This window comes from Zalophus californianus, chromosome 10 (assembly GCF_009762305.2).
Source record: "Zalophus californianus isolate mZalCal1 chromosome 10, mZalCal1.pri.v2, whole genome shotgun sequence".
Lineage (NCBI taxonomy): Eukaryota > Metazoa > Chordata > Mammalia > Carnivora > Otariidae > Zalophus > Zalophus californianus.
In genome coordinates this window covers 38259440-38274356 of record NC_045604.1, presented here as the reverse complement: position 1 = coordinate 38274356, position 14917 = coordinate 38259440, and the positions used below count along the sequence as shown (strand labels likewise).

The 14917-nt window shown below is 36.5% G+C and overlaps 1 protein-coding gene and 1 pseudogene across 4 annotated transcripts in view; one reads left to right on the top strand and one right to left on the bottom strand.

The window, feature by feature from the left end:
* Positions 1 to 14917, top strand: part of NSL1 (NSL1 component of MIS12 kinetochore complex) — a 34661-nt gene that overhangs the window by 2264 nt on the left and 17480 nt on the right. For 2 of the 4 annotated variants that reach the window (XM_027613012.2, XM_027613013.2), the window contains exons 2-4: positions 880 to 955; positions 5872 to 6002; positions 8802 to 8856. In XM_027613012.2, the coding sequence (XP_027468813.1) occupies positions 880 to 955; positions 5872 to 6002; positions 8802 to 8856 (262 nt within the window). Of the gene's footprint in view, positions 1 to 879; positions 956 to 5871; positions 6003 to 8801; positions 8857 to 12093; positions 12400 to 12990; positions 13163 to 14917 lie in introns of those variants that run through there. The other 2 variants (XM_027613015.2, XM_027613014.2) reach the window with 2 other exon arrangements.
* Positions 7795 to 7892, bottom strand: LOC113933761 (annotated as a pseudogene).

Here is a 14917-nt window from a genome sequence, read left to right as displayed (position 1 = left end):
TTTAATCTTACAGAAAACAGACTAATACACTGGACACCTGTATATCCATCACCAGAATTTTTTTTTTTTAAAGATTTTATTTATTTATTTGACAGACACAGCAAGAGAGGGAACACAAGCAGGGGGAGTGGGAGAGGGAGAAGCAGGCTCCCCGCCCAGCAGGGAGCCCGATGCAGGGCTCGATCCCAGGACCCGATCCCAGGACCCGGGGATCATGACCTGAGCCTAAGGCAGATGCTTAACGACTGAGCCACCCAGGCGCCCCTATCCATCACCAAATTTAACAGTTAACAGAATACACTTCCTATTTTATTTATTTTTTAGGTAGGTTCCATGCCTAAGGTGGAGCTTGAACTCATAACCCTGAGATTAAGAGTCACGTGCTCTACTGACTAACCTAGCCAGGCGTCCCTTTACACTTCCTATTTTAAAGCAAACTTCAGATCTCATGTCATTTGATTTCTATATACCTCAGTGTACATCTCTAAAAAAATATAGTCCTTTATGAAGTAGAAATTAATTTTACTTTGTTTTAAGCATTTTTTCCTTGTTAACACTGATGCTTGTTCAGCAGCATTATGTAGTACTTGTACCCTTGAGACTCAGCTGAGCTCAACTTTGTAAGCTTGTATTTTTTCTTCATTTAAGGAGTATATAAATTTGCATCAAATTTTCTTAGACGTAGTGTAATGGTTATTATCAGAGCTAAAATATAGGTAGAATCAATGATTGAAATGGAATCTTCATTGAAAAGAATAAAGCTAGTCTATTTTTCTTGATATTCTGTATTACAAATCTGAAATTCTTATTTTGCCAAAATGTTTTAGTTCAATATTTAAAGTTATTTTTAGTGACTTGAGTATTGTGAATTTATTTCAGACTTTTGAATCAGCTGTGCAAGAGAATGTCAGCATTAATGGGCAAGCATGGCAGGAAGCTTCAGATAGTTTTATGGGTATGTGATTTAACTTTCCTTCTGTCATTAATTTCTGAGTTATTTTTGTAGCTAATTTTATCTCGAATGCTAATTTTTAATCCCCATTTTCAGTCTTTTTTTTTTTTAAAGATTTATTTATTTATTTATTTATTTGAGAGAGAGATAGCAGAGTGAGAGATAGCACCAGTGGAGTGGGGGGCGCAGAGGGAGAGGGAGAAGCAGGCTCCCCATTGAGCAGGGAGCCCCATGCGGGGCTCAGTCCCAGGACAGCCACCCAGGCGCCCCTCAGTGTCCCTTCTTTTAAAAATTTTCCTTCACTGGGGGGAAAAGGGAAACATCTAGAAGACTACTGAGGCAAAGTACACAATAGGTACCTTGAGTTTTTCATATATGCTATCTGGCATTCTCAACAAGATTTTCACCTGATTAGCCTTTGAAAGTACCCTTGTTAGTAGTTTACTGGAAAATACTGTACAACTATCTACAGATGAAGAAACAGGCCCAGAGAATTTCTGTGAGTATTACCTTATAAATCAAGTTGTATTTTACAAATGATCCTTATAGTAGCGAAGGACCCTTAGAAGTATGAAGTTAAATTATAAGAGTACCAACCATGTAAAGGATGAGGTAAATAAAATTTGGGAAATCTAATGTTATTCCTTTTACCATCTCAATATATAAACCAGAAAGTAAATTTTGGTGACTTTGAAGAGATAACTATAATAATTCCAAGGATTAGACAATGAAGTTTTCTGGGCAAAGTATTATCTTAATGTTGAGAAGAAAAATTATAACCACAGAGGATGGATAGAATGAGCTTGGAATCAGCTCAAGGGTATAGAATACTTTACAGACAGAATACTTCCTTTTTTTTTTTTAAGATTTAATTAATTAATTTATTTGACAGAGAGAGTGACCGTGAGAGAGCACAAGCAGGGGGAGCTGCAAAGGGAAAGGGAGAAGGAGACTCCCTGCTGAGCAGGGAGCCTGATGAGGGGCTCGATCCCATGACCCAGGAATCATGACTTGACCTGAAGGCAGGTGCTTAACCAATTGAGCCCCCAAGGCACCCCAGAATACTTCTTCAAAGCAGACTTGATTGTACCCTAACTAATGGTGTTGACATATCTAAAAAAAAAATCAAAGTTTTAATGGAAAGGAAATGGTCAGTGGTCAGTGTAAGAAGGAAAAAATTTAGTAGAAAAGGAAAGATCTGTGTGAGAAGAGAGTCAGAATTCTCCAGCAAAGTCTAGGAGAAGGGCTACCCTGACAAGAGGGTCAGAGTGTCTTGTCTTTCCCCATGGTGATATTACAGAGTCTGACCAGCATAACTTGGTATCATTGCTTGATATTACTTGTTATCCAGTTATACCCTTGAGCTGATTCCAAGCTCATTCTATCCACCCTCTGTGGTTATAATTTTTCTTCTCAACATTAAGATAATACTTTGCCCAGAAAACTTCACTGTCTAATCCTTGGGATTATTATAGTTATCTCTTCAAAGTCACCAAAATTTACTTTCTGGTTTATATATTGAGATGGTAAAAGGAATAACATTAGATTTCCCAAATTTTATCAGAGTGATTGCCAATTAGTAGGGGAGAGGGAGTGTATCACAATCACCTAAAGTATTTTTAAACTATACAGGCTTTCCTGTGTATTTGACTCTTGTTCTCTGAAGTCACTTTGGAGTTGTTTTATTGTTTGCTCCAGGCTGCCTTTACCAATATGATTCATCAATTTATAGATTAAGATATATATTTTCTAATAGGTTGGCAGCCTGGGTAGAGTGTGGTTATTCTTTTTCCCTTTTCCTCCTTATAATCGTGAGGGGAAATAGTTGAGAATACTACAATTTTACCTTCTTTCATGGGCACTTGATAATGCCAAGCACCATACCAAATTCTAGGATGTAGGTGAAAACACATGGTCTTACTATTTAGGAACTCATTGTTAATGGAAGGAAATGGACAAGGAATTACTGTACTGTTTAGGAAGGGGGATAAGACCTAACAGAGTAGATTGTTGTTAAATGCATTTAATGAATGACAGCATGCTAGATAAAAAGGAGGAAGGATATTTGAAGCAGAGAGAACAGCACGTACAAAGGCACAATGGAGTGGTATGTTTGGAAAATGTCAAAAATGAATTGGGAAAACTAAAATGGCAGATGTGGCCAGAGAGATAAGTTGGGGCCAGATCACAAAGAACCTTGAGGGTTTGCTTAAGGAATTTGTACTTTATCCTGTAGGCAATGGGGAACCAGTGGAGATTTTTAAAATAGAATTTACACGAAAAGCTTTGTGTTTTAGAACACCAACTGCTGGCTGTGTAGGGGTGGATTAGAGAGGGGTGAAATTCAAGGCAGGCTGATCTTAGGGAAGTTATTGAAATAGTACAGTAAAAGATGGTGAAGACTTGCCCTAAGATGGTAGGAAAGGAGAGAAAAAGGTTCAGCAGGTAGGATTAAAAGTGTTTGTCTCTGATCTAATACATAGAAGCAATAAGTAAGCTTTGCAAGGGCAGAGGTTTTTTGTCTGTTTTGTTCACTGGGATCATTGTGAAAATGAGTGAACAAGTAAAAGGAAAAAAAATGAATGAATAGATAAGTGAAAACAACTTTCTCCCTTCTTCCGTAACTATCCTGAAAGGACTTGATTTCAGGCTTGACCAGGTACATTTAAGAATTAAGGTGTAAGTTCCTTGAGAGCAGGGGCTATATTTGTTTTTCAACACTTAGCTTGGCATATAGTAGGGACACAGTAAATACTTGTTAAATTGGTGACAAAATCTTCCCTGCTCAAATTGTTTATACATTTCAGTTTTGTAGCTTTATCATTAGGTGGCGCTGAAAAACCATTTTCCTGCTCCATAGAAGATTTAGCTGGGAGACTTTTTAAACTGTAAAATAGTACATTATTTCAGGCTAATGATTGAACTTTTTATATGGATAAATTAAAATTTAGGAAGGGCTGCTCATCTAAATGAGTGTTCAAAGTAAGCAGTGACTGTTTTTCTCATAATACTCTCAAAAGAATTTAGTTGGACTTAATATTTGTTACATGAATGAGAGATACCTGATGTACTTCATTAATCTTTACCCAATATGTGTGTGTGTGTGTGTGTGTGTGTGTGTGTGTGTGTGTGTGTGTGTATGCTGATATATGTCAGCAATGTTTGAAAGTTTCCGAAAATAAATATCACTGTTTCAGACTTCTTAATGAAGCTTCTACTTAATAAAATATATTTCTAGCATAGACTGTGACATAGCAGAACAGGTGTGATGTGAGACCAGCTAAGCCAATGACCTAGCTCTTTAGTATTTTTTTTTTTAAAGATTTATTTATTTGAGAGAGAGGGTTCGTGTGTGCACGTGAGCAATGGTGGGGCAGAGGGAGAAGGTGAGACTCCTCAATTAGACTCCCCGCTGAGCACGGAGCCACTCTGGGCTGGATCCCAAGACCCTGAGATCATGACCTGAGCCGAAATTGAGAGTCAGACCCTTAATCAACTAAGCCACCCAGGCACCCCATTCTTTAGTATTTTTAACTACTTATTCTTTTTTTTTTTTTTAAGATTTTATTTATTTATTTGAGAGAGAGAGAGAGAGAAACAGCATGAGAGGGGAGAAGGTCAGAGGGAGAAGCAGGCTCCCCGCTGAGCCGGGAGCCTGATGTGGGACTCGATCCTAGGACTCCGGGATCATGACCTGAGCCGAAGGCAGTCACTTAACCAACTGAGCCACCCAGGCACCCACTACTTATTCTTAAAGATGATTTTCAAAATAAGGTTGATGTACCACCTGCATTCATTTCATCTACGGTGCTTAATTTTGGGGCCCCATTCCAGAGGCTTCTGTTGCATCAAAATTTCTGCACTTCTGACAAGTTCCCCATGTAATTATTCTGCTGAAGTTTGAGATTCACTATTTTAAAACAGGAAAGCAAGAGATAAATAGTTTTAGTTAAATAAATTATAAAGTTACCATGTCCTTACTTTTTCCTACTATTCCAGTTGTGTCTATTTCAGATTTAGCTTTTCCACTCTGCTACTGTCACAGCTTTGGTGCAGCACGTAATGAAGTCAAATCATGTTGGAAACTCTGACATTAAATGCCCTTTACAGTCTAGTTCTTTTATATTTTATCGTCCTTTCCTTACACTTTATCCTGCAGCCATGTAGAACTTTTAGTTTTAGAACAAAGTTTCCCAAAACCTCTATGATCTTGCAAATACAGTTTCCTCTGCCTAAAATGCTTCTCCCTGTTATTTTTTGTCCCACCTTTTTTTAATCCAATGGATTTACATTTATATTTCAAGGCTTATTAGCTCACATGCTGTTTTCTGTTTAAAGTCTTAAATTCCCGGGGTGCCTGGGTGGCTCAGTCGTTAAGCATCTGCCTTCGGCTCAGGTCATGATCCTGGGGTCCTGGGATCGAGCCCCACATCGGGCTCCCTGCTCGGCGGGAAGCCTGCTTCTCCCTCTCCCTCACTTGTGTTCCCTCTCTCGCTGTGTCTCTCTCTGTCAAATAAATAAATAAAATCTTAAAAAAAAAAAAATAAAGTCTTAAATTCCCTAGGCAGAGTTAGGGTTCCGTTCTGTGTCCGAATAGCATTTTGTTCATACCTCAATTGCATTTATCAGTTGTCTTGCAGTTATGTTTCTTCCAGGGAACTGCGGGCTCTTAGCAGGGATCATGTTATATTCATCTTTGTATTTTTCTGATTTTGGCCTGGCTTCCCATAGGTGCTCAGTAATTGATTTTTCAATGAGTAAATAAATGAATTAATCCCAAAGTGGGGGCATCCAATAACTTGCCATATTTGTTTTTCTTAATTATTTTGTATTTTCTAAATTTAGCTTGTTATATTTCTATATAGAATATAAGCAATGTGTTTTAAGAAATTTTTTATATTGTTTTTCTCTTGTAATAGATTCTGATATTAAAGTACTTGAAGATCAGTTTGATGAAATCATAGTAGATATAGCCACAAAACGTAAGCAGTATCCCAGAAAGATCCTTGAATGTGTCATCAAAACCATAAAAGCAAAACAAGAAATTCTGGTAAGATGATTTATCTTTGAGATAATAAATTTTGTGTTATGTCTATTTTACTACAATTAAAAAAATTAAAGTATGAGATGATATCTATGTGGACACAGATGACATTTTTTCTTTGTCTTTTCTTCCTCAATTACTACTGTTGATCTCTTGTAAGATTTTTTCCTGTTCTAAGTTATACTAGATTTTGAACACAGCTGATTTTTTTTTTTTTTTAAGATTTTCATTTATTTACTTGACAGAGAGACACAGCGAGAGAGGGAACACAAGCAGGGGGAGTGGGAGATGGAGAAGCAGGCTTCCCGCTGAGCAGGGAGCCTGATGCAGGGCTTGATCCCAGGACTCTGGGACCATGACCTGAGCCGAAGGCAGACGCTTAACGACTGAGCCACCCAGGTGCCCCAAACACAGCTGATTTTATTTATTTATTTATTTGAGAGAGAGAGAGAGAGAGAGAGAGAAACAGCATGAGAGGGGAGAGGGTCAGAGGGAGAAGCAGGCTCCCCACTGAGCCGGGAGCCCCATGTGGGACTCGATCCCAAAGCTCCAGGATCATGACCTGAGCCGAAGGCAGTCGCTTAACCAACTGAGCCACCCAGGCGCCCAACACAGCTGATTTTAAAATAGAATTTGAGGAAGGAAGACTAACTTTACAATTCTGAGACCAAGAAGGAAAAATAAATTTATCTTTTTTTTTTTTTTTTTAAGATTTTATTTATTTGAGGGGGTGCAGAGGGAGAGAATCTTCAAGTAGACTCCCTGTTAAGCGTGGAACCTGACTTGGGGCTCCATCTCACGACCTCTGAGATCATGATCTGAGCCAAAATCAAGAGTCTGTTGCTTAACTGAGCCACCCACAAGCCTCAATAAATTTATCTTTTAGATCTTTTCTTTTGTGTCATTTGTGTTTGGCACATTATTTGTATATGTTTATATATTTTGGAAGACCCCTTAGCTTAAATTGATGATGACAGCTGAATACCTGTTCATGATACCAAATTTGCTTTATGAATTGTGTATAATTTGTTTTTCTCTAGAAGTCATGATGGGGTGGGAGTAGGTTTGCTCGGAATGGCACTGCCTCTGGAGCTAGAAACACATGTTGCTTTAAATTATGTTATACTGTTTGTCATTAATTTTTGAAATTAGCATACTTTCACATTTAAATCTTCCAGTTGCTTTTTGTCAGGAATTTTTTTTTTAAAGATTTTATTTATTTATTTGACAGAGACAAAGTGAGAGAAGGAGCACAAGCAGGGGGAGTGGGAGAGGGAGAAGCAGGCTCCCCGCCCAGCAGGGAGCCCGATGCGGGGCTGGATCCCAGGACACTGGGATCATGACCTGAGCCAAAGGCAGACGCCTAATGACTGAGCCACCCAGGCGCCCCTGTCAGGAATTGTTTTGGACAGTGAAGACATTGTTCTATGAGAAAAAAATATAAGCAGAATTTTTATTTTTTTTTCTTCCAAAGCATTCTCAAAAAAATACCCTACTCTATCTCCCCCCTCCCAACCTTGCTTTTTAAAGTTTCCCCAGGAAAAACGTTCAAAATGTATTTATTTTCTCTCTCCCTATTACTACCCCCTTCTTTCCTGGGAAAAGTCTAATTGGTAATCGGTATTGCATAAAAGAAAGAAAGTTGGCAGGCCTAGGTGGGTACTACTGTGGAAGTTTAAAATGGATGCAAAATGGATGGATGGGGTGAGGATACTAAAGGCAGCTCTTATTAGAAAACATTTTTGGCTCCTGCTGGCTTTGGGCAGGAGTAAGGAAGAACATTTTACTCTTTTTGCCGAATCATAGGTCTTACTCCATGTCAGCCTTGCACAGGGGCCATGCTAACCTTCTCTGTATTGTTTCAGTTTTAGTGTATGTGCTCGCTGCAGTGAGATCTGCTCTCATAGTCCCAGCCTATCACAGGATGTATAGGCTTCAGTGTGCTGACATGGTAGCGGCCACTTTTTAAAACAGCTTCTGTGGAAATATGAGTTCTGAATTCCAAACATTGTCTTAAAATGAACTTTTGAAAAAACAGTCTATTCATAACTTGGAGACTACCTTGTACTTTAAACACAAAATTCAATCTCTCTGGCTTTAATTTGCTTGTTTGCTTTTTTTAAACTTTTTTTATGGTGCTATTTCTTAGTGTATGCAGTAGGTGGCAATGCTATAAAAGGTATAATTCAGACTTAGTTTGATCTTTTCCCCTCCTTTCCTACAGATTTCAGGATCTTTTTTCTTTCTTTCTTTCAATTTTTCCTTTTTTCTTTTTTCGTTCTTTTTTTAAAGATTTTATTTATTTGAGGGCGCCTGGGTGGCTCAGTTGGTTAAGCGACCGCCTTTGGCTCAGATCATGATCCTGGAGTCCCGGGATCGAGTCCCACATCGGGCTCCCTGCTCAGCAGGGAGTCTGCTTCTCCTTCTGACCCTCTTCCCTCTTGTGTTCTCTCTCTCAAATAAATAAATAAAATCTTTAAAAAAAAAAGATTATTTGAGAGAGAGAGCACACTACTGATGGGTGGTGTTGAGGGGCAGAGGGAGAGGGAGAAGCAGACTCCCTGCTGAGCAGGGAGCTCAACGCTCAACAAGGGGCTCCATCTGAGGACCCTGAGATCACAACCTGAGGCGACCTGAGCCATAGACAGACACTTAACTGACTGAGCTACCCCTGCGCCCCCCCCTTTTATTTTCTTTAAAAAAATGGTTCTACCAGCTAATAGTATATTTGCTTACATTAGGTGAAGGAAATGTTTATATGAAGGATTAAGTGATTAAATCTGTTTTAATTTATATTGTGTTTAGAAGCAGTACTACCCTGTTGTACATCCATTGGACCTAAAATATGACCCTGATCCAGGTGAGTCAGCGCTCATTTGTGATAAAAGTGAAGCATCAGCTTGTAATTTTTATGAGTTCCTGATACTCTTTTAAAGGTGTCAGTGTGAAGGGTATCTTCCCTTCGATGCTCTAACTCACTACCAGTCATCCGTGTTTAGCTCTTCTCTAGAATTATAAAAACTTGCTCTAAGTGTACTGACTCAGCAATCTCCAGGAGTAGGTCCTAGGAATCTGGACTTTTATAAAGCTCTCCCCTGACCTAGACTATTATATCTTCTCAATCTCTAACTTCTATTATAGTATCTTCCCATTTCTAATTGCTACTATACTGTCCATTCTTTGTATTACAGCCAAAGTTATACTGTTAAAGCATTCATGGTGTCACTCCCCAGTGTGATGACTCATTGGTTTCTCATTGTTTACAAAATAAAATCCAATAAAAATATAATGTTGAACTTAAGAGGAGATATGCATACTTGATATACTTTGAACTCAGTTCTGTTTCCATTTAGATGCATCCTTTAAAACTCAGAGAAATAAAATTGATAAAAACTTAAGTAAATCCAGCAACAGAATTTGCATTGCTAAAAATGTGGATCATATATATTTTTAAATGATTCTATTCTCACATTTAAAAATTTGTAACAATTTTCCTAAGAGACCTTTTGGTGTTTTCCTTTGGCACTCAAAAGTACCATTTCTTTCTTCTTTTCTTTCTTTTTTTTTTAAGATTGTATTTATTTATTAGAGAGCGTGCATGTGCACGTGAGCTGGGGAGGAGCAGAGGGAAAGGGACAAGCAGACTCTGTGCTGAGCATGGAGCCTGATGCAGGGCTCAATCCCATGACCCTGAGATCATGACCTGAGCTGAAATCAAGAGTCAGATGCTCAACTGACTGAGCCACCCAGATGCACACCCCCTTTCTTTAAGTACCATTTCTGAACTATTAGAAAAACAGTTAAAACCTTGATTTATTTGTATGGGCTTCTTATACTTACGGTTTTGAGTACTTTATCTTTGTAAAATTGTGTACTGCTTTCTAACATGTCTCCTGCCCCTTTTAAATCTCCCAATGCCAATGGGGATAAACCAAGAGGGGGTTGTACAAGTATATAGATACTCAGAAATTTGTTAAAATCACAGCATTCACTCTGTTTGACAAATAAAAGTTGACCTAGGCTCACTAAACAGGGAAAGTTGTCAAAATGCAGTGGTTGATGTATACTTGTTTTGATTTTGAACAACATAAAGATAATAATTGAAACTTGTGGTATCATAATTACCCAAGTATTACTATTCTTCTTCTTCTTCTTTTTTTTTTTTTTAAATTCTACACCCAACATGGGGCTCGAACTCATGATCTGGAGATCAAGAGTCACATGCTCTACAATTGAGCCAGCCAGGCATCCCCCCAAGTATTACTTTTTAGATATAATTATCCTCTAAAGAAACTTGTAACCTTTTTATCTTAGGAGGGAAAACAAATTTACTTAAATGATCTTTAAAAGGTCTATATGATTTTTTTTTCCCCTACCATTCCAGTTATGTAGTAATAGTGGAAAAATCCTCTATATCATATTATTCTGACTTCGAAAGTAAGCAAAAGAATAATTAAGAATCTATCTTTTGGATAAATTTTGAGATTTTGTTGTTATACACTTTCATAATGTTTATAAACTTAGAATAGCATCAGTTCTGTAAGCACAGCAAAGTTAACTCACAATTTTATTAGCTGTGTATTTTGGGGCAATCCCTTGATTTCTTCAAACTTCAGTTTTGTTTTTGTTTTTTTTTAAAGATTTTATTTATTTGAGACACAGATATACAGAGAGAGAGAGAGAGCACGAGCAGGGAGAGAAGGCAGAGGGAGAGGGAGAAGCAGGCTCCCTACTGAGCCAGGAGCCCGATGTGGGGCTGGATCCCAGGACTCTGGGATCATGACCTGAGCCGAAGGTCATGCTTCGGCTGCTTAACCATCTGAGCCACCCAGGCGCCCCAAAACTTCAGTTTTTTTATGGTGAATTCTGGATTTGGAGCCTGATGCTTTAGGTGTGAATGCCAGCTCTGTCAGTAAATATTACATTGTTCTTCCTACTTACCAAGGTTGGATTATGAATCACAAGAGATGAGGGGTTCAATAATCTATAACTAAAATACATAAGTACTAGTTTATAAAGAGATAATATGTAATAATAACCTTATCATAGGGGCGCCTCGGCGGCTCAGTCGGTTCAGCATCTGCTTTCGGCTCAGTTCATGATCTCAAGATCCTGGGATTGAGCCCTGTGTCTGGCTCCCTACTCAAGGGGGGCCTTCTTCTCCCTCTTCCTCTGCCCCTTCCCCCCACTCATGCTTCCCCCCATGCTCTTTCAAATAAATAAAATTAAAAAAAAATAACCTTATAAATCCTATCTCATTTACAACGCCATACCTTATACATAACTTATAATACATCTAACTGGTAAAATCATACAAAATTAATTCAAATGGCTTAGGAAAATAGAAAGCATAAATTTGTATAGAACCTAAAAGTCCGAATAAGCTGCATGGGAAAATTTTTGTGGGAACTTCTTGAAAGTTTTTTCTTCTTGCTATTTGAATATTAAGTAATTTATTTGAAAGTTGACATTTTTAAAGGTTTTCTGGTTTTTAAAAAAGCAATACTTAGCCAATGTGTATAACATTGATTTGGCAGTTATGTTACGAACTTTGAGTGATACAGAGATAAAGTAGACAGATTCTCCCTTTAAAGAGCTTATGTTTGAGTGTAAAAGATAAACATAAAACAGAATTCATTCATGCCCTTAACTGGTTTTTTTCCGAGTTTTCCCTATCTGAGTAAATGGCACCTTAATCTACATTATTGCTTTAGTTAGAAGTCAACCTTGATTCTTTCCTCCCCTGAACTCCTCATATCCAGTCCATCAATAAACTACAAATTATTCCTTTGAAATATAATCTCACCATTCATCTATTTCTCTCCATCCTGCTATTATCACTTCTAATCTGGATCACTGTCACTTTAGCCAGGATTTCTACACATGCTTTCTAGAAGGTCTTTCTGTTTCACTCTTGTTTTTTCTCATTTCATGGTGTGTGTGTGTGTGTGTGTGTGTGTGTAGAACAGTTGATTTTTTTAGAAGTTCTTTGAAATATTTCAAATATATGGAAAATATGGAGTATAACATAATAAACATCTTTGTTGCTACCACCCATATTTAAGGGCTATTCATATATTTGCCAAATTTGTTTCAGACGTTTTTAGGAACTAAAAGCTACAGATGCACCTGAAACCTCTGTACTCCTTCACCATCCTATTCTATTCTCTCTTACTTCAGAAGTAATCACTATCTTCAAGCTGAATGGATCCCTTATTGTCCATGTTATTTATGCTTTTACTCTATGTAACTCTATGTAACTCTATGTAACTCTATGCTTTTACTTTATGTAACCATAAATAATGTATGGCATTTGTTTTTAGATTTTTCTATAAATTCTATCATACTGATCATATTCTGCAACTTTTTCCCCCTTGACATTGTATATACACAAAGCTTTCTATTCGTTGAGCTAATACATAGTATTCCAAATATGAATACACCACTGCTTATCCATTTCTCTGTTGAGAGACACTTAGATGATTATTATTTTTTTTTTTTGCTGTTATAAATAGTATTACAAGAACATTCTTATAACTGTTTCCTTGTATAGTGTAAATATGCCACAGATTTTCTGGAGTAGATTTCCGGAAGCAGAATTTCTAGGTCATAAGGTTTGTTTCTATTCAGCTATTACATTTGAACTCTTACTATTCAGCCTAACCCTACAGTTTCTTCTAACCCTACAGTTTCTTCTGTGAGTTGCCTATTTATATTCTTTGCCTATTTTTCTGTTGGTTTGTTTGAACTTCTAAGAGTTGTACATACAGGCATATATCCATATACATGTACACACACACATTTGGATATTAATCCTTTGGCTATAAGCACTGTAAATAATTGATCTCAATTTTTGGCTTGTCTTTTAATAATGATCTTATATATAAATTTTAATGTAGTTGGATTTACTAGTTTTTTTTCCTTTATAATTTGTTTTCAGTGTCTTTAAGAAATCTTCTACCCAAGTGACATAAAGATCCTTTGATATTTATAGGTTAATTTAGAAGGAAGTGCCGTGTTTAACAGTGTACATCCTCCTATTTGTGAACATATTATATATCCTTTTTTTTCCCAAAATGTCCTTCAATAGTGTTTTATGAACACATGTAATAAAGATGATTGTAAGAGTGGTACCCTCTTGTTTCTTTGAGAACAGTGTTGTTTAAGGGAATGGATATGGTAGGCATTCTGTAATGATGTAGAGAAGTATTTAAAAATGTGTAATAAAAATAGTTATAAGAAAAAATATAGCGTTTTATAAATTTCTTTATAGGTTTTGCGCATCTTTTATTTGTGCCTAGATACCTTTTTGTAGCTCTTGTAAATGGTAGCATTTTGCAATTACATAGTATAATTGAATATTGCTGATGTTTAAGAACACCATTGAGGGGCGCCTGGGTCGCTCAGTTGGTTAAGCAACTGCCTTCGGCTCAGGTCATGATCCTGGAGTCCCAGGACCGAGTCCCGCATCGGGCTCCCTGCTCAGCGGGGAGTCTGCTTCTCCCTCTGACCCTCCTCCCTCTTGTGCTCTCTCTCTCTCATTCTCTCTCTGTCAAATAAATAAATAAAATCTTAAAAAAAAAAAAAGAACACCATTGATTTTTATTTGCTGAACTCTTTTTAGTTCTAATGTTTATCTAGTTTCAGTTAGATTTTTAAAAATGTAGATAATCATATCATTTGCAAGTGATGGATTTTATCTTTTTTCTAACTTTATACATCTTTTTTCTAACTTTATACATCTTTTTTCTAACTTTATACATCTTTTTTTGTCTTATTACATTGATTAGAATCATCAGTGTAATGGTGACTAGTAGCAATATTAGTGGTCATAATATTTTAAAATGAGTAAGTGTCTAATTTTATCGAATACTTCTTTTGTACAAATTGGGATCATATAGTTGTTAACCAACTTTATTGTGGAATAATTTACATATAATAAAATTCATTTTATGCATACAGTTTGAGTTTTGACAAATGTAGACAACTATGTAACCATCACCACAATTCAGATATGGAGCATTTTCTAAAATTCATAAAGTTCCCTTGTGCCCTTAGATCATATGCTTTTTATCTCTAACTCCATTAATATGGTGAATAAACATTGACAGATTTTTCTGATGGTTATCTTTGCCTTCATTGAGAAAACCCCACTTAATATATTTTTTTCATGCACTGTGGAATTAAATTTACCTATACCCTATTCTTATACTTTGTTTAGTATATTTGCTTCTAGTATATTTGCTTCTGTAGTTACACACAAAAAATGTACGTGTGGTGTTTTAAAACATGCTGACCTTTTCTAATTTTGGCATCAATGTTATACTGCCCTCATAAAACAGTTTGTAAATACAGAGGTTATTTGTTCTTTGAAGAGTTGATAAGATTCATCTATAAAACTGACCCTAGTGGGTGGTTGGGGTGATATCTGACTTAGCCTTTAGCTAGCTATTCTAAACACTAGTATACTTAATGCTTATTTATTTCTTCATTTTTTTTTCTTTCTTGAATCAATTTTGGTAATACTTGTTTGGAAAATAGTCTGTTTTATCCATGTGCTCAGTATGTTGATATGAAATTATTTATAGTAATTGCTTATGTTTGAAAAATCTCTACTCCACATATGATTATTTTCTTTCTTAACATTGTTTAAGCTTTCTCTTTTTTGGTAATATCTTGCTTTAGGTTTCTGTTTTTATAATCTTTTCAAAAAGTTATCTTTTAGTTTTTCTGAGTTTCTCTCTGAGTCTTTTTTTTTTTTTTTTTTGAGTTTTCTGGTTCCTTGAATTCTTATCTTTAGTTATGGTCTTCCTGCTTTCTTGAGTTTTCACTGTAATTTATAGCTTCTTTAGTTGAACACTTAGTTTGAGAGTTTTTTTTTTTTTTTAAGATTTTATTTATTTATTTGACAGAGAGAGACA